The following is a 27,557-nucleotide window of genomic DNA, read 5'->3' on the forward strand; positions in this document are numbered from 1 at the left end:
TTCAGTTCCTCAATCATACCAGCCACATTTCAAGTGCTCAACAGCCACTGGTTAATGGCTACTGAACTGGACAGTGCTTGATCACTGCAGAAAGTTCTATTGAACAGGGCTTGGATAGACTATAATATCTTGTTCAGGATGCTAACTAAGGTCTCTTCACATTAAGTTTTCAATGATTTCCTCACTGCCCATTCTTCCAGCAAAAAAGAAAAAAGAGAAAAGTTTTCAAAGCATTCTATGCTCTCAATCTTTTCCAACAACATATATCTAGGACAAGGCTAGAAAAATGCAAGAAACATATCTTCTTTAGAAACCAGTCAGATGAGGATTTAGAGTATCACAGCATTTTGGAGCTATAAGTGACATTAAAGATCACAGAGACCAACACTTCATTTTATGGAAAACTGAGACCCAAGAAAAGGAGATGATGTGCTCAAGATCAGAAAGGAGATAAATGATAGAACTGCATCTAGAAGACAGATTTCCTGATTCACCCTCAAATCTCTTTTGACAATGGAATAGTACCATTTACTCATTCAACAAGTTTTTATTGAGTTTCATCATGTGCATGACAGTATACCAACTTTCATTTAGTCTACAACTGATCTGTAGGAGCTAGAGAAAGGTATGTAGGGAGGGTTTCCAGATTCAATTACTCCATGATGCTCTTAAACAAAAATTCCTCTTCAAAAAAAAAAAAAAAAAAAAAAAAACCACAACAGGGGCACCCATCTGTCTCATTGGTGGAGTGTGAGACTCTTAACCTTGGGGTTGTAGGTTCAAGCCCCATGCTGGGTGTAGAGATTACCAAAAAATAAAATCTTAAAAAAAACACACAGCATAATGGATACTGTAAGAAATAAGAAAACTGGAATACTTAGTAAGATTTGTATAGGAAGATTAAAATGTATAATGACAGTCAAAGAAATGAAAATGGCTAGGGCGCCTGGGTGGTTCAGTCAGTTAAGGGTCCAACTCTTGATTTTGGCTCAAGTTATCATCTCACAGTTGTGAGATTGAGTCTTGTGATGGACTCCAAGCTGAGCGTGGAGCCTGCTTAAGATTCTCTCTCTCCCTCTCCCTCTTCCCTTCCCCTGCTCTTTCTCAAAAGAAAAAAAAAATGAAATGAAAATGGCTAACATCATAAAAATGTCTTCTAAGATCACTTAGTGATATACTGATAGAATCAGAAATAAGAAACTGAGTGTACTATACAATGGAATACTATTCAACACTAAAAAAAGAATGAATTACTTATGTATGCTATGATGGGTAAACTTCAAAAGTATGCTAAGTGAAATAAACCAGATACAACAGACTATATATTGGATGATTCTACCTATATGAAATGTCCAGAAAAGGAAAATGTATAGAGTCAGAAAGTACATTAACTGTTGTCTAGTGCAGGGGGCGGGCAGGAAATTAACAATAAATGGTCGTGAAGAATTTGGGGTGAAGAAAATATTCTAGAACTTATTTATGATCACTATTATACAAGCTGGTAAGTCTGCTTTAAAAGTCATTGGATTGTACACTTGAAATAATAAATTATCTGATAGGTAAAAATATGCATGCATACACACACACACAAAATCCAGATGCACTGACTTAGAGTTCTCCTCTCTTTTGTAAGTGTAATACTAGACAATGCCCCAAACTCCCTCTGAACCAAAGGAGGAAAACTATTCCCTGGATCTACCTTGTTTTCTGATGGCCACACATTAACTCCTCTGCCCTTCTGCAAACTGTATCTGTTATCCACACATACTGAAGCAATACAGCCAAGCAGAACACTCTCCCTTTCCAGTACCTGTAGCCCAAATCCCATGTTAGCAAACTAAGCACTTTCCCTGACTCTACCTAAGATCTTATTCTCTACTCTAACAACAATGATGAATTAGCATAGAGCCAATAAGGATTTCCCTTACTTGATGGAACCAGGCAATAATGACAGTACTGTAAATAATGTTTCCTATAATCAAAACCTTTTTATTTTTTTGGTAGCAAGAGAGAAGAAAAAATCTTGTCAACAGAATGGAAACTCTGTGAGAACATGATTTTTCTTTTATTAACCTCCATGAATTCACCTAGCCAGTGCAGATTGCTTACACTGTTTATCAAGGATATATAGGTTTATTTTAGCATATTGTTAACTGTTAGCTCTGAATAAAACTCACCAGTGCAAATGTGTTCTGTCCACTCTGGTTGTGTCTCATCCTCAGCTCTTTGTACAGATACCAGATGTAATTGACGGTGTAAAAAGATGAGGAAATGTAGAATATCTAGGTGGAAATCAAAACAACTCATCATAACTGTCCCACTATGATTTCTTTCAGTTTATTACATTATTTTCTACTATAAAAATCCTACCTTAATGGTCTATTAGTAACTTACCATCTAATATCCATTACATGCAAAACTGGGCCATGTCTGGGAATTCTACCCAGGCCTGCCTAATATATGTCCCAGATTCCTTATTTTATCCTTTTGACTGTTTAGAGGAACCACAGCATTATCCACACCCTCTCACCCAACTGTTCCACTTTTATGAAGATATCTTAGGATACTTTTTCTATTTTATTCTTTAATTGGAAAGACCATACTGATTGCCATTTCTAATAATGATAGCCTAGGCTATTTGAACCAAATTTCCCATTAAAAACTTTAAACATGGGGCGCCTGGGTGGCGCAGTCGGTTGAGCGTCCGACTTCAGCCAGGTCATGATCTCGCGGTCCGTGAGTTCAAGCCCCGCGTCGGGCTCTGGCTGATGGCTCAGAGCCTGGAGCCTGTTTCCAATTCTGTGTCTCCCTCTCTCTCTGCCCCTCCCCCGTTCATGCTCTGTCTCTCTCTGTCCCAAAAATAAATAAATGTTAAAAAAAAAAAAACTTTAAACATGCTGGATAAAAGAGTTTTTAAATCCTTAAAAGCATCAAAGAACTGGGAAGATATAGCAAGGAATCAACAGGACAAAATCCAAGAGTAAAAATTTCTGCTCCCATCTCTGATGAAGTAACAGAATTTTCCTTGCATCCTAAAAACTAAAAGTTGGGAAAAATATATGAAACACTTGGTTTTCAAACATTAGGTAATAATCAGTACAGAAGTGTAATCCCTGAAAGAAGAAAAACAAACAAGTGCCCCAGCTCACTGGCAAGGTAGGGGGTGGTGGTGAGGGGAACACGTGCAATGAGGGAGAATCCAAATGGATGGGCTGTCTTGGTGAGTGAAGAGACAGTTCAGAGTTGGACAGGCCTAGGCAGCTATAGTACATGAAGCAGATTATCAGAGAAGAGATACCCACACAGAGATAACAGTGCTCTGGAAATTTGCAGAGGTACCCTCAGGTCCTTGATTAAGTATTTATATATGCATGTGAGATCGAAAACCATGCAGATCAGGAACAAAACCACCAAAGAGCAGGGTGCCTGGGTGGCTCAGCCTGTTAGGTATCTGACTTTTGATCTCAGCTCAGGTCATGATCTCAGGGTTGTAAGTTCAAGCCCTGCATTGGGCTGTGCGCTGGGTGTGGAGCCTACTAAAAACAAAAACAAAAACCCACCATAGAGAAATAGGTGGAACAGTCTTCAAAGGAATAAGTTTGTGTTTTTATCAGCCAGAGTAGAAAGACTTCCTAAGACATAAGCAGAAAATGAAAGTACTATAGAATAAGGTAGAATCATAAGATGAGTATTTCCTGGGGCACTTGGGTGGCTCAGTCAGTAAGTGTCTGACTCTTGATTTTGGCTCAAGTCATGATCTCATGTTCGTGAGTTCAAACCCTGCACTGGGCTGTGGAGAGCCTGTTTGGGACTGTCTCTCTCCCTTTTTCTCTGCCCTTCCCCTGCTCTTTCTCTCTGAATAAATAAACTTCAAAAAGAAGAAGAAGAAGAAGAAGAAGAAGAAGAAGAAGAAGAAGAGGAGGAGGAGGAGGAGGAGGAGGAGGAGGAGGAGGAGGAGGAGGAGGAGGAGGATTGCCTCACTAATGGCACCAAATTAGTTGTACATGAGAGACTGCTCTAATGAAAGTTTAAAGGAAGCCTTACAAAAATAATCCTTGAAAGGATCCCACAGATTCAGAGTTAGCTACATCCAAGAACAAAACCAAATTTAAAGGAATATATATATATATATATATATATATATATATATATATATATATATAAAATAATCAACAATGTAAAATCTGTAATGTCTAACAACTAATAAAATATTATAAATCATGGTTGGCTTGTGAGCTCCACTGAAGAGCCTGAGGTTGGGCCACTGCTGCCTGCCATCAGCTCCTGGTCCTGGCTCCTCAGTGGCGGGCAACGTTTAGTTGGCCCATGGAGATCGCACCAGCACTGCTGAGCCCTGGTTCCCTGAGGTGGCAGCATGCCTGGCCCTCTGCCTGGCTCCACATAAGATCAGATTATGCAAGAATATGGGACAAAGCCAACAAGCTAGGTGTCATGAAGCTTTCTTGCATATCTAGGTACCAGGTTTGACCTGAAGAGATGGCTGCTGTATATTTTGCAGCTGGTTTTATATCACATTTCAGTTCCAACTTTGCATCCTAAGAACACTTAAACATTTCTGCAGGTCTATTTTATAGAACTTGAAAGACCTTAAAACTTTCTGGTTGCCATAAGTGTATCTTCCTTTTCTACTCATCAGTAAACATCTGTGACCTACTGTGATAGATTTTCCAAACAAAACGTTCAGCAGTTTAGCAAAGTAGGCCCTCCGTGGCACTCAACAAATGGAGTTTCCCCAAGCACAATTCTGTAAGAAGTATGTGTGTGTTTGTGTAAGTGTGTATGTTAAATTATTATTTAATATTGTGAAAAAATTTTTGATATCAGGGATTCTGGCTGTGAACTTGATGCACAATAATTGTGGTCAAAAATATTTGCTGGTCTACAGAAAATCACTAATGTTTTGTGACCATATAAGTTGTAACGGTGGGTTGTTCTATGTGTCGGTATTATTGTTAAATAGAGGGACTGTTTCCAGGCACAGAATATGAATCATAAGTTAGGATGGATATTAGATACGATTATAATCACATAGCAAAGGTCTGTGGTCCTAATTCTACAAATGCATGGTCAGGAATTAGGACAAACTGGATGGAGATGGACCATTTAACACATGGACTCTGCCTAGTTGTGTTGAAAAATACTTTGCCTCCATGCCTTAAAATACCCATGTGGAATCTGTGCTCCTCTCATTCACACAAAGAGCTCCCTGAACATTGAACCTCTAAAAACAAAAGGTCTCAGGGCGCTTGGGTGGCTCAGTCGGTTAAGCATCTGACTTCGGCTCAGGTCACGATCTCATGGCTGGTGAGTTCGAGACCCACGTGTGCTGACAGCTCAGAGCCTGGAGCCTGTTTCACATTCTGTGTCCTCCCCTCTCTCTGCCCCTCCCTCGCTTGCACTCTCTCTCTTTCCCTCTCAAAAACAAATAATAAACATTAAAAATTTTTCAAAATAAAAAAAAGGAAGAAAAAGTCTCCTTTAGGTCTGGGCCAACCACTCCCACCCACCACCCTCCCCTCGTCCTGCACTGCTGCTTGGGAGAAGCCAGCTCACCTCTGTATCTGTCATTAAAAACAGAATTTGGATTTTCTGGTCAAGTTTCCCCAAATTCTTTTTAAGAGGTGCCATGTTCAACTGCTTGAGCTTTGTTTTAGCAAACCCCTGCCCAAACTTGCTTGCAGACTATTCTTCACCTTGTTTCCAAGGTTGAGGAAAAGAAAGCAGTCTCTGTTTTGAGGAGGTGGAAGTATACGTTTTTTATTTGTTCAGGACCACATTTTGTAAAATGTGGTCGCTTTGTCCTTTATTTTTTTTTTCTGGAAAATAAGTTTTATTAAAATTGTTTGTCTGAATATAGAATAGTTTTATTAATTAGGGCTTATTTTGAAAAATTCTGAGTTCAATTCAGATGTATGCCAGTACCTTTCAAAGTAAGGTAATACTCAGAGACAGCTGTTCTGACCATATGGTTTAGAGAAATTTCTGGACTATTCATATTCTAAGATTCCTTATTAATGAATGTCTAACTTAAATCTAACCAAAAACTGCACCACTATTCTTTGTACATTTTCATTATATAATGTTAATGAGCTTACTTTCAAACAAACAAAATACTTAAGCTATTTGTTTACCTTGCCTTCTTTAAAAAAATATTATAAATGATGCAATGAAGCAGGAAAATATGGCCCACAACCAAGAGAAAAATTAATCAATGGAAACGAACACAGAAATGACAGATTATGAAAATAAGTAGATAAAAAATGTTAATGATATACTTTATATGTCCAAAAAGAAAGTGTGAGCATGACAAGTAGAGAAATAGAAGAGATAAAAAAGACCCAATTTGAAATTCCAGAGATGAAAAATATATGAAGTTTAATTATGACAAAGTAGAAACTGCAAAAGAAAAGATTAGCAAACTTAAAGATACAGAAATAGAAAATAACTAAAATGAAACACTGAGAGAAAAACACACTTAAAAAAATGAACAAACCCTTAGTTTGCTGTGAGACAATATCAAGAAGGCTAATTAATACACATAGAACTGGAATTCCAGGAGTAGAGAGGCAAGGAGAAACAAAATATGTTTGAATAAATAACCATTTTTTTTCAAATTTAATGAAAATATAAAGCATAAGAAACATGGAAAAAAACATACCAAGATACATTATCATCAAATTAACGAAAATCCGTGATAAACAGAAAACAACAAAAGCATTTAGGGTAAAAAGCCATATTATGTACAGAGGACCAAAGATAATAATGACATCACACTTCTTATAAGAAATAATACAATCCAGAAAACACAGGCATATCTTTAAGGTAACTTTAATAAGAAAAAAAAATGTCAACCTCAAATTCTATACATGTCAAAAACACCTTTAAAAACCAAGGACATGGGAATGCAAGCCGGTGCAGCCACTCTGGAAAACAGCATGGAGGTTCCTCAAAAAACTAACAATAGAACTACCCTACCACCCAACAATTGCACCACTAGGCATTTATCCACAGGATACAGGTGTGCTGTTTTGAAGGGACACATGCACCCCCATGTTTATAGCAGCACTATCAACAATAGCCAACGTATGGAAAGAGCCCAAATGTCCATCGATGGATGAGTGGATAAAGAAAATGTGGTATATATATACAGTGGAGTATTACCAATCAAAAAGAATGAAATCTTGCCATTTGCAACTACGCGGATGGAACTGGAGGGTATTATGCTAAGTGAAATTAGTCAGAGAAAGACAAAAATCATATGACTTCACTCATATGAGGACTTTAAGAGACAAAACAGATGAATATAAGGGAGGGGAAACAAAAATCATATAAAAACAGGGAGGGGGACAAAACAGAAGACACTCATGAATATGGAGAACAAACGGAGGGTTACTGGAGTACTTGTGGGAGGGGGGATAGGCTAAATGGGTAGGAGGCACTAAGGAATCTACTCCTGAAATCATTGTAGCACTATATGCTAACTAATTTGGATGTAAATTTTAAAAAATAAAAAAATAAAAAATAAATTTAAATAAATTTAAAAAAAAAAAACATGGACAAAAGTTAAGGGCTTCTGCAGACAGACAAAAGCTGAGAGAATACACTGAAGGAGACCATTACTATAAGAAGTGTTAAAGGAAGTCATTCCGGAAAAAACGTGATAACAGAAATTTAAATCTATACAAAGAAATTAAGAGTACCAAAAATGGGAATAGTTTGGTGCTTCCTTAAATAATTAAACAGAATTACCATACAATTCAGCCAATTTCATTCGTAGGTACACAACTCAAAGAACTGAAAACAAATAAACAACTACATGTATACCTGTGATCATAAAAGCACTGAGAATAATAGCCAAAAAGTGGAAATAGCCCAAATGTCCATAAACATATGAATGGATAAATAAACTGTGATATATCCATACAATGAAATACTATTCAGCCATAAAAAGGAGTGAAAGACTGATACATGCTGCATGGATGACCCTTCAAAACATTATGCTAAGTGAATAAAACCAGACAAAAGGTCACATTTTGTTTGTTTCTTTTAATTTTTTTTTTAACATTTATTTATTTTTGAGACAGAGAGAGACAGAGCATGAACAGGGGAGGGTCAGAGAGAGGGAGACACAGAATCCGAAACAGGCTCCAGGCTCCGAGCTGTCAGCACAGAGCCCGACGCGGGGCTCGAACTCACGGACCGCGAGATCATGACCTGAGCCAAAGTCGGCCACTTAACCGACTGAGCCACCCAGGCGCCCCAAAAGGTCACATTTTGAATGATTCTATTAATACAAAGCATCCAGAATAGATATACCCATAGAGACTAAACTCAGATTGGTGGTTTCCAGATAGGCAAAATGGGGAGAAATTGCTTAATGAGAAAGGGGTTTTACACTGGAATGACAGAAATGTTTTGAAACTATATAAAGATGGGGGTTTCACCACATTGTTGAATGTACTATTACAACTGAACTGTTCACCTTAAAATGGTCAATTTTAGGGGCACCTGGGTGGCTTAGTCGGTTAAGGATTCGACTTCGGCTCAGGTCATGATCTTTTACCTCCACGGGTTCAAGCCCTGCCTTGGGCTCTGTGCTGACAGCTCAGAATCTGGAGCCTGCTTTGGAATCTGTGTCTCCCTCTCTCTCTCTCCCCCACTGATGCTCTGCCTCCCTCTCAAAAATAGACATTAAAATTAATTAATTTTAATTAATTTATCAAATTATTAATTTAATAAATAAATAAATAAATTTATAAATAAATAAATTAAATAAATAAATAATTTATTAATTAAAATTAATTACTTTTTAAAAATAGTCAATTTTATCTTACATGAACTGCATCTCAATAAATTGCTTAAAAATTTTTTTGGGCATGAGAGGATCCTGATGAAGATGGTAGAATAGGAGGATCCTGAGCTCCCCTCTCACTGACACACCAAAGCTACTCTACATACAAAGCAACTGTCTGAGAACAACTGAAGATTAGTAGAACAGTTCTTCCATACCTGAAGATATAAAGAAAAAGCCATATCAATAAAAGTTGGAGGGGAAGAGACACGGACTGGTCAGGACTCACACCCTCAGCATAGTGACCCACAGTAGGAAGGATGTCACAGGTATGGAGGTCCTTCCTGAGGAGCAAGGGGTTTAAACACCACATTGGGCACTGCCTGCCCTGGGGACCAGCACCAGGAAGACAAGCCCCCAGTGCAGAGCCCAAAGCTAGGCATGAACTCAACGGCCCTGAGATCAAGACCTGAGCTGAGATCAAGAATCAGATGCTTAGGAGCACCTGGGTGGCTCAGTCAGTTGAGCATCTGACTCTTGATTTTGGCTTAGGTCATGATCCCAGTATTGTGGGATGGAGTCCTGTGTCAGGCTCTGTTCTGAGCAAGGAGCCTGCTTAGGATTCCCTCTCTCTGCTCCTCCCCCCAACCTTGCACTCATGCTCTCTCAAATAAAGAGAGAGAGAGAGAGAGTCAGACACTTAACTGACTGAGCCACCCAAGCACCCCAGGGCTGCAGTTTTAAAAGAACCTGGGCCATATATGAAGATTTATTGACTAATTTTAGGGCAGGTGATGGAAGGATGGAATCTATAGGAACTTTCTCTAGGAATGGAAATGCTGGTAAATGTCATTATTCTTGCCCTCCTTCGATCTAGCTAGCCCAACTCCGGTGGGCACCTGTTCTGACACTCTCCACCTACCTTGCAAGCACTGCTCAACCAACCTCAACATTCCCCTGTGGACATGCCCCACTCAACCCACCTGCCATAGCAGGTGCCCCCTCCAAAGCAGCTCCTGCCAGGGATGGGACTGGCTCCACCTACCAGTTACTCACAACAGTTGTGGCTGGGCCCTGCATGCAGCAGCCACAGCCAGGCCTTTAAGCCAGTTGTGCCAGGGACCGATCCTGCATACCATGCACCCATAGCAGTAATGGGCCAGCTACAACAGAAGGGCACATACAGCCTATACAAAAGACATCCCTGGAGCACCTGGTTCTGGTGACCAGAGAGGAATGTGTTTCTGGGGCCCAAAGGATGCCCTCTACATAAGGCCACTGCATCAAGACCAGGAGGCACAGCAGGTCTACATAATACAGAGAAACAAACACTGAGAACCAGGTAAAATGAGGAGACAGAAGAATATGTTCTAAATGAAAGAACAAGACAAAACCTCAGCAAAACAACTAAATGAAATGGAAATAAGCACTCCACATGATAAAAAGTTCAAAGTAATGGTCATTAAGATGCTCACTGAACTTGGGAGAATAAACACAGTGATAATTTATAGAAAATATTAAAGAAACAATCAAAGATGAAGAATACAATAACTGAAATGAAAACTAGAGGGAATCAACAGCAGATAAGAACATGCAGAATGTATCAACTATCTGTTAGAGGGTAGCAGAACTCATCCTAGCTGAACAAAAAGAAAAAAGAAAAATGAGGATAGTTTTAAAAAACATTACAAAGAAAAAGAAAAATGAGGATAGTTTAAGGGACCTCTGGGTAACACTGAGTATACTAACATTCACATTATAGTGGTCTCAGAAAAACAGAGAAAGAAGCAGAAAACTTAAAGACTTCCCTCACCTGAGGAAGGAAACAAACATCCAAGTCCAGGAAGCAAAGAGCACCCCAAGCCAAATGAATCCAAAGAAGTCCACATCAAGACACATAATAATTTAAACAGAGAATTAAGCAGAATCTTAAAAGCAGTAAGAAAAAACCAACTAGTTAGTTACATAAAAGGGACCACTCATAAGACTATTAGCTGACTTTTCAAGCAATAACTTTGTAGGCCAGAAGAGAGTGACATGATATGTATATTCAAAGTGCTAAAAGGAAAAAAAAAACTACAACCAAGAATACTCCATCTAGCAAGATTATCATTCAGAATTGAAAAATAAAGAATTTCACAAAAAAAGTAGTTCATCACCATTAAACCAACCTTTCAAAGAAATGTTATAGGACCTTCTTTAAGGGGAAAAGAAAAGGCCATTAACTGGAAGGAAATTATGAAAGAAAAAAATCTTATTGCTAAAAGCAAACATAGTCAAGGTAGTGGATCAATCACTTATAAACCTAATATGAAGGTTAAAACACTAAAGCAGTAAAATCAACTATATCTAAAATAGTTAAGGGATACACAAAATAAAAAGATATAAAATGTGACATCAAATACATAAAACAGGGAGGCAAGTAAAAACGTACTGCTTTTAGAATGTGTTTGAACTTAAGTGATCATTAACTTAAAATAAACTGCTATATACATAGGATATTATATATGAATCTTAAGGTAACCACAAACCAAACCCTAGAATAGACACACAGAAAATATAGAGAAAGGAATCCAAACCTAACACTAAAGAAAAACATCAAATCACAAAGGAAGAAAGCAAGAGATGAAGAAAGGAATGAAGAACTACCAAAATATATTGAGGAATGCCTAAATATATAAAGCATTTATTAAAAGATCTTAAAGGAGAAATAAGGACCAATACAATAATAAAGGGGACTCCAATACCCCACTTTCAACAATGGAGAGATATTACAAACAGAGGATCAATGAGGAAACACTGGACTTGAATTACACTTTAGTCCAAATGGACCTAACAGACATATACAGAACATTCCATCCAACAGTAGCAGAATATACATCCTTTTCAAGTGCACTTGGAATATTCTCCAGAATGGATCAAATATTAGGTCACAAAACAAGTCTTAACAAATTTAAGAAGACTGAAATCATATCAAGTATCTTTTCCAATCACAATGATATGAAACTAGAAATCAGTAACAAGAGGGAAACCGTAAAATTCCCAAATATGTGGAAACTAAACAACACACTACTGAACAACCAATGCAGCAAAGAAAACGTCAAAAGAAAAATTTAAAAATATCTTGAGACCAATGCAAAAAGAAACACAACATATCAAAACTTATGGGATACAGTAAAAACAGTTCTAAGAAGTTTAGAGCAATAAACGCCTACATAAAGAAAAATGAATATCTCAACCTAAGTTTACACCTCAAGAAACTAGAAAAAGAACAAACCAAGCCCAATAGTAGAAGGAAGGAAATAACCAGATTTGAGCAGAAATAAATTAAATAGAGGATGAGGGGCGCCTGGCTGGCTCAGTCGGTTGAGCGTCCGACTTTAGCTCAGGTCACGATCTTGCGGTCCGTGAGTTCGAGCCCCGCGTCGGGCTCTGGGCTGATGGCCCAGAGCCTGGAGCCTGCTTCCGATTCTGTGTCTCCCTCTCTCTCTGCCCCTCCCCCGTTCATGCTCTGTCTCTCTCTGTCTCAAAAATAAATAAATGTTAAAAATAAATAAGTAAATAAATAAATAAATAAATAAAGGATGAAAAACAATAAAAATATCAACAAAACTGAGCTTTTTATGAATCTAAACAAAATGGACAAACTTTTACCTAGACTAAGACAAAAGGAGAAAAGATTCAAGTAAATAAAATCTGAAACTTAAGAGGAGACATTACACAAGAATAAAAGGCATGGTACAAGAAATACAGTCAATGATATTGTAACAGCATTGTATGGTGACAGATAGTAGCTATACTTACAGTAAGCACAGCATAATGTATAGAGATGTTGAGTCACTATGATGTATACCTGAATCCAATGTAACACTGTGTGTCAACTACAGTCAAAAACATTTTCTTCAGTGATTTTGATCAGCTTTATTGGAAAATACTATGGAAGTTTTGGCAACTGTACATTATTTGATAAAAATATTATTAACATGGAGTGCCTCGGTGGCTCAGTTGGTTGGGTGTCCAACTCTTGACTTCAGCTAGGGTCCCAAGGTCGTGGGATCAAGCCCCATATCAGGCTCTGCACTGAGTGTGGAGACTGCTTGAGATTCTCTCTTTTTCCCTGCCTCTGCCCCTCTCCCCAAATCATGCTAGCTTTCTCGCCCTCTCTCTTTAAAATAAAAAAAAATTAGGGGTGCCTGGATGGCTCAGTTGGTTAAGCATCCACCTTTGGCTCAGGTCATGATATCACAGTTCGTGAGTTCAAGCCCCACATGTGCTCTGTGCTGACAGCTCAGAGCCTGGAGCCTGTTTCAGATTCTGTCTCTTTCTCTCTCTCAAAAATAAACATTAAAAAAATTTTCTTTCAATTTTTTAATGTTACTAACAGATAATGAACTGGGTAATAGGACAAAAGGATCATTGGTCCAATAACATTTAATTACCATTTTTTTACTGTCAAAAAAAGAAAAAGAAAGGAAAGACATTACAACCAATACCACAGAAATACAAAAGATCCTAAAAGGCTATTATAAACAATTATACACCTACAAATTGAATAGCATAGAAGAAATGGATAAATTCCTAGAAATATACAAATTATCATGACTGAACCTGAACAGAACAATGAGTAAGACACAGAATCCGTAACTATCAACCTCCCAACAAAGAAAAGTTCAAGACCATTCAGTTTCACTGTTGAATTCTACCAAACATTTGAAAAGAAAATAATGTGAAATCTTCTCAAACTCTTCCAAAAAATTTCAAGAGGATGGAATACTTTTAGGAGGCCAATATTATCCTGTTGAAAGCCAGACAAAAACACTACTACACAAGAAAATCCCAGGCCAATATCCCTGATGAACAGAGATGCAAAAATCTTCAACAAAATGCCAGCAAACAAAATTCAACAGAACATTAAATCATATCATATCATATCATATCATAAAGCAGATCATATGCCATTACCATGTGGGATTTATTCCTGGAATGCAAGGATGTTTCAACATATGCAAATCAATAAATGTGATACACCACTGCTGAGAGCTTACCTAAGCTACTCCATGGCACTGCTGCCTTGGCCTCCATTTTGTTGAACCAATGCGTCTGCAATATCCTTAAACTGACACTAGCCCCTCAAGTGAGTGCATGTCCTTGACAGTAGTCCACAGAGTAACAGTAAGTGTAAGTTCCTGATATGATCTCCCCAGTAGCCCTTGTGACCAACAGTATCCCCTGCCTCCCAGCACCAGCGTGCTTTATGTGCTCCTTGGATAATACCTCCATGGGCTTATGAAAATTCTGTTCCTTTGGTGTGAATTGGTTGATCTGGACCTAGCCTAGGCACCCCAAAGCATTCCACCCACAGACCCAGATCCTGCCTCTCTGTCTACAGTCAGTCCTTGACCTTGCCATGTGGCGCCTTAAAGAGGGATGTACACTTCCACTGTGCTCCACTTAACAAATTTAACAAAGTTATAACAAGTACATAAACAGAACAAAGTAATCACATGATCGCCTCAACTACATTAAAAACATTTAACAGAATTCAGCATCCTTTCATAATAAAAACTCTCAACAAATTAGATATAAAAGAAATGTACTTCAAAACAATAAAAACCATATATGACAAGCCCACAGCTAACATCATTACTTAGCAGTGAAAATCTGAAAGCTTTTCTTCTAAAATCGGAATAAGACAAGGATGTTGCCTCTTGCCACTCCTATTCAACACTGCACTGGAAGTCCTAGCCAGAGCAGTTAGGCAAGAAAAAGAAATAAAAGACATCCAAATTGGAAAGGAAGAAGTAAAATTGTTTCTGTTTGCAGATGACATGATCTCTTACATAGAAAATGTCAAGAACTCCATAAAAAACTTTTAGAATAAACAAATTCAGTAAAACTACAGGATACAAAACCAACCTACAAAAATCAGCTGTGTTTCTAAATACAAACAACAAACTATATGAAAAGAAGTTTAAAAAAACAACCTAATTTACAATAGCATCAAAAATAATAAAATAGTTAGGGGCACCTGGGTGGCTCATTTGGTTAAGCATCCGACTTTGGTTCCAGTCATGATCTATTTGTGAGTTCGAGCCCCTTGCTGGACTCTGCTATCAGCCTAAAGCCTGCTTCAGATCCTTTGTCTCCCACTCTCTCTCTCAAAATTAAAAGAAACATTAAAAAAAGAAAGAAATTGCTATTAAAATAATAATAATAATAATAATAATAATAAAGGAATAAATTTACCCAAGGAGATGAAAGATCCGTGCACCAAAAACTTCAAAACATTGATTAAATAAACTGAAGACACACATAAATGGAAAGATATCCTGTGTTCATGGATTGGAAGAATTAAGGTTGTTCAAATGTCCATACTACCCAAAACAAACTACAGGTCCAATCCCTATCAAAATTCCAATGGCATTTTTTTTTTTTTTAGAGAGAGAGCACAAGCTGGGAAGAGGGGCAGAAGGAGAGAGATTGAGAAAAAGAGAGAGAGAGAGAGAGAGAGAGAGAGAGAGAGAGAGAGAGAATCTTAAGCAGACTCTGTGCTCAGTGCAGAGCCTAATGCAGAGCTCAATCCCATGACCTTGGGATCATGACCTGAGTCGAAATCCAGAGTTTTGGATACTAAACCGATTAAGCCACCTAGGCGCCCTTCCAATGGCATTTTTTTTTTTTGAGAAAAATGGAAACACAAAAGTCCTTGAATAGCAACAGCAATCTCAAGCAAGAACAAAAATGGATGCATCACATTTCTTGATTTCATATTATGTCACAAAGCTATAGTAGGCAAAATAATATGGTATGGTAAGCAAAATAATGCTTATTGCAATTGCTATAGTATGGTATAGTAAGCAAAATAATATGGAATAAAAACAGACATATAAGGGGGACCTAGGTGGCTCAGTTGGTTCAGCAACTGACTTCAGCTCAGGTCATGATCTCGCAGTTTGTGCGTTCGAGCCCCGCGTCGAGCTCTGTGCTGACAGCTCAGAGCCTGGAGCCTACTTCAGATTCTATGTCTCCCCCTCTCTCTGCCCCTCCCCTGCTCATGCTCTGTGTCTCTCTGTCTCTCAATAATAAATAAATGTTAAAAAAAAAAAAAACAGACATATAAGACAAAAAAAACAGAATTGAGAATCCAGAAATAAACTTAACCATACATAGTCAACTAATCTTTGACAAAGGAAGCAATGGAGAAAAGATAATCTCTTCAATATAGGGTGATGGCAAAACGAGATATCCACATTAAAAAAAAAAAAGAGGGGCGCCTGGGTGGCTCAGTCGGTTGGGCGGCCGACTTCGGCTCAGGTCATGATGTCGCGGTGAGTTCGGGCCCGGGTCGGGCTCTGTGCTGACAGCTCAGAGCCTGGAGCCTGTTTCAGATTCTGTGTCTCCCTCTCTCTGACCCTCCCCCGTTCATGCTCTGTCTCTCTCTGTCTCAAAAATAAATAAACGTTAAAAAAAATTTTTTTTTAAATAAAAAAAAAATTGGATCCTTATACTATACACAAAAGTCAACTCAAAATGGATTAAAGACTTAAATGTATGACCTAAAATTCTAAGCTCCCAGAAGAAAACACAAGGGAAAATGTTTGAGATTAGTTTTGGCAATGAATTTTGCATATGACACTGGAAGCACAGGCAATAAAACAAAGATAAACAAGTGAGACTACATCAAACTAAAAAGCTTCTGCACAACAAAGGAAACCAACAAAATAAAAAAGCAACCTACATAATGGAATTAAATATTTGCAAAACCTGTATCTAATAAGGGGTTAACATCCAAAATATGTAAGAATTCATACAACACAACAGCAATAACATAACATAACATAACATAACATAACATAACATAACATAACATAACATGACAACATAACATAACATAACATTAACATAACATAACATAACATAACATAACATAACATAACATAACAACATAACATAACCTGATTTAAAAATGGGCAAAGGACCTGAACAGACATTTTTCCAAAGCAGGCATACAAATGGCTACCAGGTGTATGAAAAAGTACTCAACCTCACTAATCATCATGGAAATGCAAATAAAACCACAGACATCACCTCATACCTGTTAGAATGGCTACTATAAAAAAGTCAAAGAAGGGCGCCTGGGTGGCTCTGTCAGTTAAGCATCCGACTTTGGCTCAGGTCACGATCTCACGGTTCGTGAGTTCAAGCCCCACATTGGGCTCTGTGCTGACAGCTCAGAGCCTGGAGCCTGCTTCGGATTCTGTGTCTCCCTCTCTCTCTGCTCCTCCCCCACTCATGCTCTCTCTCTCTCCTTCAAAAAAAAAAAAAAGTCAAAGATAACAAGTATTGGCAAGGATGTGGAGAAAAGGGAATCCTTATATATACTATTGGAGGAAATGTACAGCCACTATGAATAACAACATGGAGAGTTACCATATGATCAGCAATCTCACTTCTGGGAATATATGCAAAGGAAAGAAAACAACGATCCCAAAGAGATACTGGCACTGTAGTACTATTCCCAATAGCCAAGATATGGAAACAACTTAAATATGTGTCAGTGGATAAAAAAAGAAAATGTGATTACACACACACAACTGTTGATTAAAGGTGACAAAAAAAGAGAGAGAAAAATAGAGACCTGACAGAAATCAACTGAACCAAGTGATCAAAATTAACAATACCAGCAATGAGATGTATTCATAAAACATGCCTCCTGAGATGATGTCCTGAGAAGCATGTGATGCTACTTCTGTGATATTCTATGATATTCTTGCTAAAATGTATAAACTTAATTTAAACATGAGCAAGTTAGACAAACCAAACTGAATGACACTATAGAGTAACCTGCTAGTACTCTTCAAAAAACATCAATATTAGGGGCGCTGGGTGGTTCAGTCAGCTGAGCATCTGACTTCAGCTCAGGTCATGATCTCATGGTTCATGAGTTCAAGCCCCACGTTGGGCTCTGTGATGACAGCTCAGAGCCTGGAACCTGCCTCAGATTCTGTGTCACGCTCATTCTCTGCCCCTACCCCACTCACACTCTGTGTGTATCTCTCTCAAAAATAAAATAAACATCAAAAATATTTTTTTAAAAAACATCAATGTTAAGAAGAAAAACTGAGGAACTGTCCCAGATTAAATGAGATTAAGGAAATATGAAAACTAAACGTAATGTGAGGTTCTGGATGGGATCCTGGACCAAAAAAGACATTAATGGGGGGATGGGGTGGTAATCAGGAGACAATGAATAAAATCTGTAGGTTAAATAACATTACATAATCAGATTACACATTCTTTTCAAGTATACATGGAACACTTTACAAGATGGATCACATATCAGGCCACAAAACAATTCTCAATGAATTTAGGATTAAAATTTTATAATTTATGTTCTCTGAGAACAATAAAATTATATTACAAATTAGTAACAAAAATAAATCTGGAAAATCAACAAATATTTTGGGGGCTACAAACACTCTTCTAAATAACCCATGGATGAAAGAGGAAATTATAAGATAAATCAGAAAATATGTTGAGTTGAATAAAAATGAAAGTACTGGACACCAAAATTTGTGAGATGCAGCTATCATAATGTTTACAGGGAAAATTGTAACTTTAAATGTTTACATAAAAAATTTTAAAGGGTTTAAAATCAATATTCTAAGTTTCCACCTTAAGAAGCTAAAATAAAAGAACCCAAATTAAGTAGAAAGAAAATAACAGAGTGGGAATCAATAAAATAGAAAATAAACAAACAACTGAAATAATCGGTGAAACCAAAACATGGTTCTTTAGAAATATCAGTAAAACTGGTAATCATTTAAACTAAGATCAAGAAAGAAATACAGTAGAATTGGATTACCAATATTAAGAATGATAAAGAAGCTACCACCACAGATCCTAAAGACATTAAAATTTTTTAATGTTATTAATAAGTTTATGCCAGTAAATTCTACATTGTAAATGAAACTGGAAAATATCTTAAATAAAACAAATTATAAAAAATTACACAAGAGGAAATAATACACTTTTCATAAGTAAACATCTTTCCACAAAGAAAGGCCCAGGTGCAGAGAGCTTCACTGGTAAACTATAGCAAACATTTAAGGAAGAAATTACAAAGTATTGCATAAACGCTTTCAGAAGAAAAAAAGAGGAGGCAACACTACACAGCTTATCTTCATGAACAGAGAATTATCCTGATTACAAAACCTAACAGAGATAGTATCAAAGACAAAGAAAGACAACTACAGAGCAATATGAACATAGATACAAAGCACTACCAACTGAACACATCAATAAATAAAAAGGAATACATAAGGAACAAGTTAGTTAGTCTGAGTAATGAAGGATAAATTGAAATTCAAAGTCAATCAATGAAATAACAGTAAGTTACTACTTCACACCTACTAGAATGGGTATAATCAGAAAGACAGATGTAATAACAAGAGTTGGCAAGGATGGAGTCATTGGAACTCTCATACACTACTGATCAGGATATAAGACAATTGGTCCCTTTGGAAAATTGGCAGTTCCTCAAAAGGTTCAACACAGAGTTACCATATGACCTTGCAAATGCACTCTTAGGTATATATCCAAGAGAAATGAAAACATGTCCACACAAAAACTTATACACATTCAGAGCAGCACTGTTTATAACAGCCAAAAAGTGCAAACAACTCAAAAGTCCATCACCATTCAAGGGAATATCCAGCAATAAAAAGGAATTAAGTATTAATACGTGCCACAACACACATTACGAACTTTGAATATTGAAATATTATGAACCTTGAGGACATTATTCTCAGTGAAAGAAGTCAGTCACAAAGGACCACATATTGTAGGACTTCATTTATATGAAATGTATGATTCCATTTACATGAAATGTCCAGGATAGGCAAAATTTTAAAGACAGGAAGTATAGTAGTGATTACCTACTGCTGGAAGAACAAGGGGACTGAATGGTGATGAATAAGAAGTGTGGGGTTTTGAGGTAGTAAAAATATTCAAAAATTAATTGTGATGATAGTTTCACAACTCTGTGAATATACTAAAAGCCACTGAATTGCACACGTTAAACGTGTAAGTTACATATCAATAAGTTGTTTTATCAGTAAGATTGATAAACTTTATCCAGATTGCTCCAGAAAAGGCAGAAGGAAAACAGATTACCAATATCAAAAGTGAGAGAGGTGGTATCAGTACATATCTTACAGCTATTTTTAACAATTATAGGGAGGGGTGCCTGGGGGGCTCAGTCAGTTAATCAACCAACTCTTGATTGTGGCTCAGGTCATGATCTCACAATTCATGAGATCCAGCCCCACACTGGACTCTGTCCTGACAGCGCGGAGCCTGCTTGGGATTCTCTCTTTCTGCCCTTTTCTCTCCCTCTCTATCTCAGAATAAAGAAATACATTTTTTAAAAATGATACGGGAATGTAATTAACAACTTTATGCTAATAAATTCTACAACTCAGATGAAATAGAAGTTCATTGAAAGAACTTGCAATTCCTTGAAAGATGCAAACTACCAAATTTTAATCAAGAAGAAATAGATAACCAAGAATAGCTCTATATTTAATATAGAAATTAAATTCTTGGTATAAAATTCCCACAAAATAAACTCAAGTTCCAGATGGCTTCGCTAGTGAATTCTACCAAATATTTAAGGAAGAAAGAAATAATAACAATCCTATTCAAACACTTCCAGAAAACTGAAGAGAAAGAAATGCTTCCAAACTCATTCTAAAAGGCCACAAATACACTGATAAGAAAACCAAAGACTTGTCAAACAAGGAAAACTAGACTAATATTTATCATGAATACTGATGTAAAAAAATTCTTTATAAAATTTTAGCAACTCACATCCAACAACATAAAAAAAGAACAAAACGTCAAGATCAAGTAGGGTTTATCCCAGGAATACAAGGTTGCTTTAACATTTGAAAATCAATCAGTCTAATTAATCATATTAACAAAGTGAAAAAGAAAAACTAATTAAAAAAACAACAACACAAATGTCCATCCTAAGTAGAATGCACAAATAACTTATGATAGAGTCAGACTAAGGAATATAACAATGGAAATTAGTAATAAAACTAGAGCTACAAACAACATGAATTACACAAATATGATGCTGCATATAACAGAATCAAGACAAAAGAAATAGTATAATTCCATTTATATTAAACTTAAAAATAGACAAAATTAAACTATATATTTTAGAGATGCAAACACAGAAGGTAAAACCACAAAGAAAGTAAGGATATCATCACATCAGGGTAGTGGGTTTGGGTTACTTCTGGAAAGAGGGAACCATCTGTCCCTGGTTTGTTACTTGGCTCCTTTGCGCAAAGGAGCACAAAGAAAGCTTTCGAGGTGTAGTCAATGTTATATTTCTTGACCTGTATGGCAGCTACATAAATACTATTTCACAATTATCAGTTAACTCGTACTCTAAGTGTTATGCACTTTCTTATGTATATTTCAAAGTTTCAAAGTTGTAAGGCAAAGAAACATTATTAAATAAAGCTTCCCGGGGCGCCTGGGTGGCGCAGTCGGTTAAGTGGCCGACTTCAGCCAGGTCACGATCTCGCGGTCCGTGAGTTCGAGCCCCGCGTCAGGCTCTGGGCTGATGGCTCGGAGCCTGGAGCCTGTTTCTGATTCTGTGTCTCCCTCTCTCTCTGCCCCTCCCCTGCTCATGCTCTGTCTCTCTCTGTCCCAAAAATAAATAAACGTTGAAAAAAAAATTTTTTTAAATAAATAAATAAATAAATAAAGCTTCCCCCTGCACAACTCCCTGTATCCAAATCTTAAACTCCTAAGTAAACTATGTTCTTTTTCATCTTATTTTCCAATCCTTGTCCACATGCATACACATTTTCAGTGTATGTGCTACTGAAGCGAGTGCTCACATGCATACACATTTTTAAATAATTGCCATCCTAGGGAGGATTCAGAGAAGATGGTGGAATAGGAAGCACCAGGAATCTGTCATCCCACCTAAACAATAATTGCACTGGCAGAATCTGTCCGATACAACTACTTTGAAACACTGGAACCTACTGAAGGCTTGCCGCTTTCCAGGGAAGGCATGGATGGCAAATTGTGGTTTGTTTCCATCATTTTCAGCTCCTACCACAATAACAGCAATCCATCCACCAACCTCAGCCCTGTGGGCAGGCAGGTGTGAAAGTGTTCCTGGAGCAGGCTGCATATAGCTTGCAGGAACCAGGTGGGCAAAAAAGACCTTGTATGTACTTCAAATCCCAGAGATCTGTGCTCTGAGCACTGATAGCACTATTATAATCACAGAGGTGCAGATAAAGAGGTGGGTGGCCATTGTTTCCACACCTCTCCCATTGTTGCAAGCCCCCCACCTCCAGCTGAAGTGATATGCAGAGGACTAAACAGTCTGAACCTTCTAATTCTCCCTTCATTTTTCTGTTTTTTCCCCATTGAAGGGATAGAGAATAAAGACCAGGACATCCAAAAGCACCTAGCATATATAGAGAAAATTAGAAAGTGACCACACACTCTCTCTCAAAAATAAATAAACATTAAAACATAAATAAAGTGACCACACATACCTGAGGAAATGTGGAGGCTCAAAAAAGACCTGAAAAAAACCTTAAGTTTACACCTCAGGCTGATTCCTGATACAGAAACAGCCTACAATAAAAACAAAAACAATAACTAAAACCAGAATTACCGTATTATCCAGCATGTGGTTTGTTTGCATCATTTTCAGCTCCTACCACAATAACAGCAATCTATCCACCAACCTCAGCCCTGTGGGCAGGCAGGTGTGAAAGTGTTCCTGGATACATACACAATTCCATTTCTGGATATATACAGAAAAGTATTGAAAGCAGTGACTCAAAGAGGTATCTGTACACTCACATTCAGAGCAGCATTATTCACAAGAACTAAAACATGGAAGCAACCCAAGTGTCCATCAATGGATGAATAGATAAGCAAAATGTGGTACACACACACACACACACACACACACACACACACACACACACTGGAATATTATTCAGCCTTAAAAAGGAAGGAAATTCTGCAATATGTTACATCATGGATGAGCCTCGGAGACATTAGACTAAGTGAAATAAGCCAGTCACAAAAAGACAAATACTACATGATTCCACTTATATGAGGTATGCAGAGTATTCACAATCACAGAGACAGAAAGTAGAATAGTAGTGGCTGCCAGAGGCTGAAGAAAGGAAAATGCAGAGTTAATGCTTAATGGGTACACAGTTTCAGTTTTACAAGATGAAAAAAGATGAAGAGAGTTATGGAGATGGGTGGTGATGGTGGTTGTACAACATTATTAATGTATTTGACACCACCGAACTGTACACTTAAAAATGGTTGTGGTGGTAAATTTTACATAGTTTTCTACAATAAAAAATACGGGGGGAAATGCCATCACACTGCATATGACAGTTAATAGTCTCCTTTTTCATATCTAATATTTAAAAAATAGGAAGTTATCCATTCTAAAATGGACTTTGGGTTTTTTGTGTGGGTTTTTTGTCTGCCAAATACCATTTCCCCTTTCTTCCAATAACAGCATGTCAATTTCATTATGTGGAATTATGTCACCTAGATTATGTGTAGTCTTGGTGAGCCTGTCACCAAGCCTGTCCCTTAGTTCCCTAAGTCAAGGATGGACTCAAAACCTAAACAGACCAATTAGAGGGGCACCTGGGTGGCTCAGTTGGTTAAGCATCTGACTTGGGCTCAGGTCATGGTCTTACGGTTCGTGAGTCCGAGCCCTGCACTGGGCTCTGTGCTGACAGCTCAGAGCCTGGAGCCTGCTTCAGGTTCTGTGTCTCCCTCTCTCTCTGCCCCTCCCTTGCTCACACTCTGTCTCTCTCTCAAAAATAAATAAACATTTAAATAAACAACCAAACAAACTGGAATCTTTCTCCTAGGACTTCTCAATCTTGAGGAGCATGGGCACAGGCAATGCCCATTTATTTCAGCTAGGGTAACCTGAAGAAACTGTGAATTAATTTAGGCTACCTACATCCCTGACACTATCCTGTTTCTGCCCCTCCTGTGCCAGGTTCTATAGTGTTCCTTAGATTCTGTATTCTAATTTGCATCTTTCCAGTAAATTCTCTAAGATAGCCAGAGTCTCTTTCTCTTTGTTACAACGAGTAACCCTAATACATAATCCTATGCTTCCAACCGAGAGGGAATTGGTCCTAAAACCCTTTGGACAAATAGTTTCCTATTTCCTCAAAAGGAAAAATAACTGTCAGAATATCCTCCTTTTATTGAACTAAGACACAAGTAATTTCTAACCACTGGACTTAATTATATGCATGAATGTAAGATGAGCCTTCAAATATTTGAAGTTAATTACTGTAAAACTGTTACATCTTCTCTGTTGTATCACATTGAACATCTTTTTATGTGCTTATCAGCCATCTTATTTTCTTCAGAGAAATGTCTCTATCAAATCATTTGCCCATTTTAAAAATTAGGTTTTTTTTTATTGAATTACAAGAATTCTTTATATATTGTATATACAAGTCCCTTATCACACATACAATTTGCAAATATCTTCTCTTGGTTTGTGAGCTGACTTTTCATTCATTTCTTAATCATGTTATTTGAAGCACAAAGGCTTTGATTTTTATAAAGTCCAACTTATCAGCCTTCTTTTATTGTGTTTTTAGTGTAATATCTAAGAAATCATGGCCTAATCCAAGACCACAAAAATTTACTTCTATGTTTTCTCTAAGAGTTTTATTGTTTTAGCTCCTACATTTTAGGCCTATAATCCACTTTGAGTTAATTCTTCTGTATACTCTAAGGTAAATTCAATCTTTTGCATGTAGATATCCAGTTGACTAAACACAACTTAATAAAAGGGCTATGGTTCCCCATTGAATTGTTTTAGCCACTTTGTCAAAAATCAATTGTTCCAAAGTGTTAAGGTTTACTTCTGGACTCTCAGCTCTATTCCACTGACATATATGTCAATCTTTATACCGGTACTACACTGTCTTAATAAAACTTTGTAGTTTTTTTAATGTTTATTTATTTTTGAGAGAGAGAGAGGAATAGAGCAAGGGAGAGAGAGAATCCCAAGCATGCCCCATGCTGTCAGCACAGAGCCCAACACAGGCAAGAGAAACTAGTTTTTTTAAATAATTATTTTAATTTTAGAGTTTGTGTGTGCGAGTGGGGTAAAGGGGCAAGGGAGAGAGAATCTTTTTTTTTTTTTTTTTACTATTTTTTTACTTTATTATATTTGGCAATAGTACAAAGGATAGGGTGGGAATAAGGCTATACTGCAGTAAGAAAATTTTAATAGGTGGTAACTTAAATCATATGAATAAACAGAACCGCAAATGGTAAGAAGGTTAATAAACGGAACCGAAATGGTAGAAGGTTAATATAACTCTAGAAATGTTTGTTTCCCCGTTTCTTCTCTTAGCTTTCATTAAGACGTTACAGAAACATTAATTGTAACAGTGCATTGTTAGGTTCTAATATATAGAGATGTAGTATGTGTAAAAAATAGCACAAAAAGGAAAAGGAGAGTGGGTGGAACTATATAGGACTAATCTCACTGGAATTAAGTTAGTATAAATGTTGCATCTGAGGCAGAACCTTTGCTCTATTATTAGTGGCTGAGTAGGAAAAAGATACCTCTGTTCTCTTAGCTGCACTTGTCTGAAACAGAGCACTGGGCTGGAAAGGATGAAAGATGTTGTCAGTCTTCCCATGCCCCTCCTGGAGAGAAACTGTAGCCCCACACCAGGAGCTGGGTGGGAAGCAAGTTTCCACCTTCTTGGCCACACCCACTCACAATAAAACACCTAGAGTAGAGCTTTCATCACACAAATCTGAGAGGAGGATGGAAACAAGTCATGTGTCAAATGCCAATGACTCACTGTTCTTATTAAGACTTAGTAAATTTTCTTGAATATTTGTCTATTTGTTATATGTCCATAGGACAATTTCCAGGGACTTTACATGGTTGTTTTTTAATAATTTTCAGACTTAAATAGCTGTTTCACTGGGCAGAGGGTGTTTCAACTTCACCTTTCCAGAAGTCCTGCCTTTGCAATATACGTATTTTTAAATCTCTTTTTAAAATTCATTTATTTATTTTGAGAGAGAGACAGAGCAGAGCACAAGCAGGGGAGGGTCAGAGAGAGAGGGAGAGAATCCCAAGCAGGCTCCGCACTGTCAGCACAGAGCCAGATGCAAGACTCAAACTCACGAACCGGGAGATTGTGATCTGAACCAAAATCAAGACCTGGGCATTTAAACAACTGAGCCATCCAGGCGCCCCTTAAATCTCTTTTAACTGTCAGTTTCCCCTTCCATCTTTTTGGATTTTTTAAATTATTTATTTACGGAAGTCATATTTTTTTAATCCCATAATCTTCCACATTCTGGATTTTGCTGATTCCATCTGTATGGTACAGTTTATCATATTTTTCTGTCTCTGTATTTCCTGTATTTGATGGTTAGATATATATCACCACCTCATTAGATCAAACTCAGGTTTTGTCTTTTTTGTTTTGTTCTGGCCAGTAATACTTCATAGTTTTTGGTCTGTTCTTCCTTCAAGGAACACATAGTATCAAATAGCTTTCCTGCATATAATATAAACAGCTCTCAATGTTCAATACTTATACCCTTGGGGATCATTACTTTGAAAGAATGGATACTTTCCCACTATTTGCATGCACCATTATTTATTTAATTATTCCTTAACTGGCAGATATTTGAGTTCCAACTTTCTGCTATTAAAAAAAATTATATATGAACATCCTTGCAATTCTTTGCCCAGATGTGCACATATTTCTGTAGAACAGATTCCTGGAAGTAAAACCGCTACAAGATATGAAAACTTATTATTTTTTAAAAAAATGCTTATTTATTTTTGAGAGTGTGCAAGTACAGGAGGGGCAGAGACAGGGAGACAGAGGATTCGAAGTTGGCTCTTTGCTGATAGCAGTGAGCCGGAGGTGGGGCTTGAGCTCATGAACTTCAAGATCATGACCTGAGCCAAAGTCGGATGTTCAACTGACTGAGCCAGCCAGGTGCCCCCAAAATTTATCATTTTGAGAGATACTGCCAAATTGCCTACCAAAATTTTTTGCCAGTTGATATTACCAGCAACTATGCCTGTTTTTTTCACATTGTCAACAACTCGCATTATCTTTTAAATTTTTGCCATCTTATTATTTTAATTTATACTTTAATTATTAGGGGAATTGAGCATATGTTCATTTATTGGCCTTTGTATTTCTTCTGGAAATTTCCCATTTACTTATTTTGTGGATCAAATTACTTGATCTCTTGCAAAGCCCACCAAGCTCAACCAATCAAACTCACATGATTACTGTAAGCCATGTTTTGCACTGAAAGGGTACAGACCAGGAGACAGTGTACCAACAGGGCAGCATCAGGCATTTCTCTCCATTAAAAGTTCCTGCACTTCAAGAACTAGTCACAGACTTCTCAAAAGTAACAGCTTAAGTATGCCGGGACATGATTACATTGTCATTATCAAAATGTGACAGCCACCTTGGCTTATGTCCCAAGCAGGAACAAATACAGTCCATTAATTTAGCTTCCATTATCTCTATTAGGAACATTCCTAATTCCGAGATTCACCATAGAAGCATAAAAGTATAACTTCCAAACAAGTATTTACACTTCATTTACACTCTTCCTAGTTTAGGTATATTTC

The 27,557-nt window shown here is 37.3% G+C and overlaps 1 protein-coding gene across 18 annotated transcripts in view; it reads right to left on the reverse strand.

Moving 5' to 3' along the window:
* Positions 1-27,557, reverse strand: part of TMEM116 (transmembrane protein 116) — a 167,676-nt gene that overhangs the window by 92,615 nt on the left and 47,504 nt on the right. For all 18 annotated transcript variants that reach the window (XM_045041485.1, XM_019814550.3, XM_045041479.1 and 15 more), the window contains one exon: positions 2,178-2,282. In XM_045041485.1, coding sequence (XP_044897420.1) covers positions 2,178-2,282 — 105 coding nt within the window. The remainder of the gene's footprint in view (positions 1-2,177; positions 2,283-27,557) is intronic.

The sequence above is a fragment of the Felis catus genome, chromosome D3 (assembly GCF_018350175.1).
Source record: "Felis catus isolate Fca126 chromosome D3, F.catus_Fca126_mat1.0, whole genome shotgun sequence".
Taxonomy (NCBI): domain Eukaryota; kingdom Metazoa; phylum Chordata; class Mammalia; order Carnivora; family Felidae; genus Felis; species Felis catus.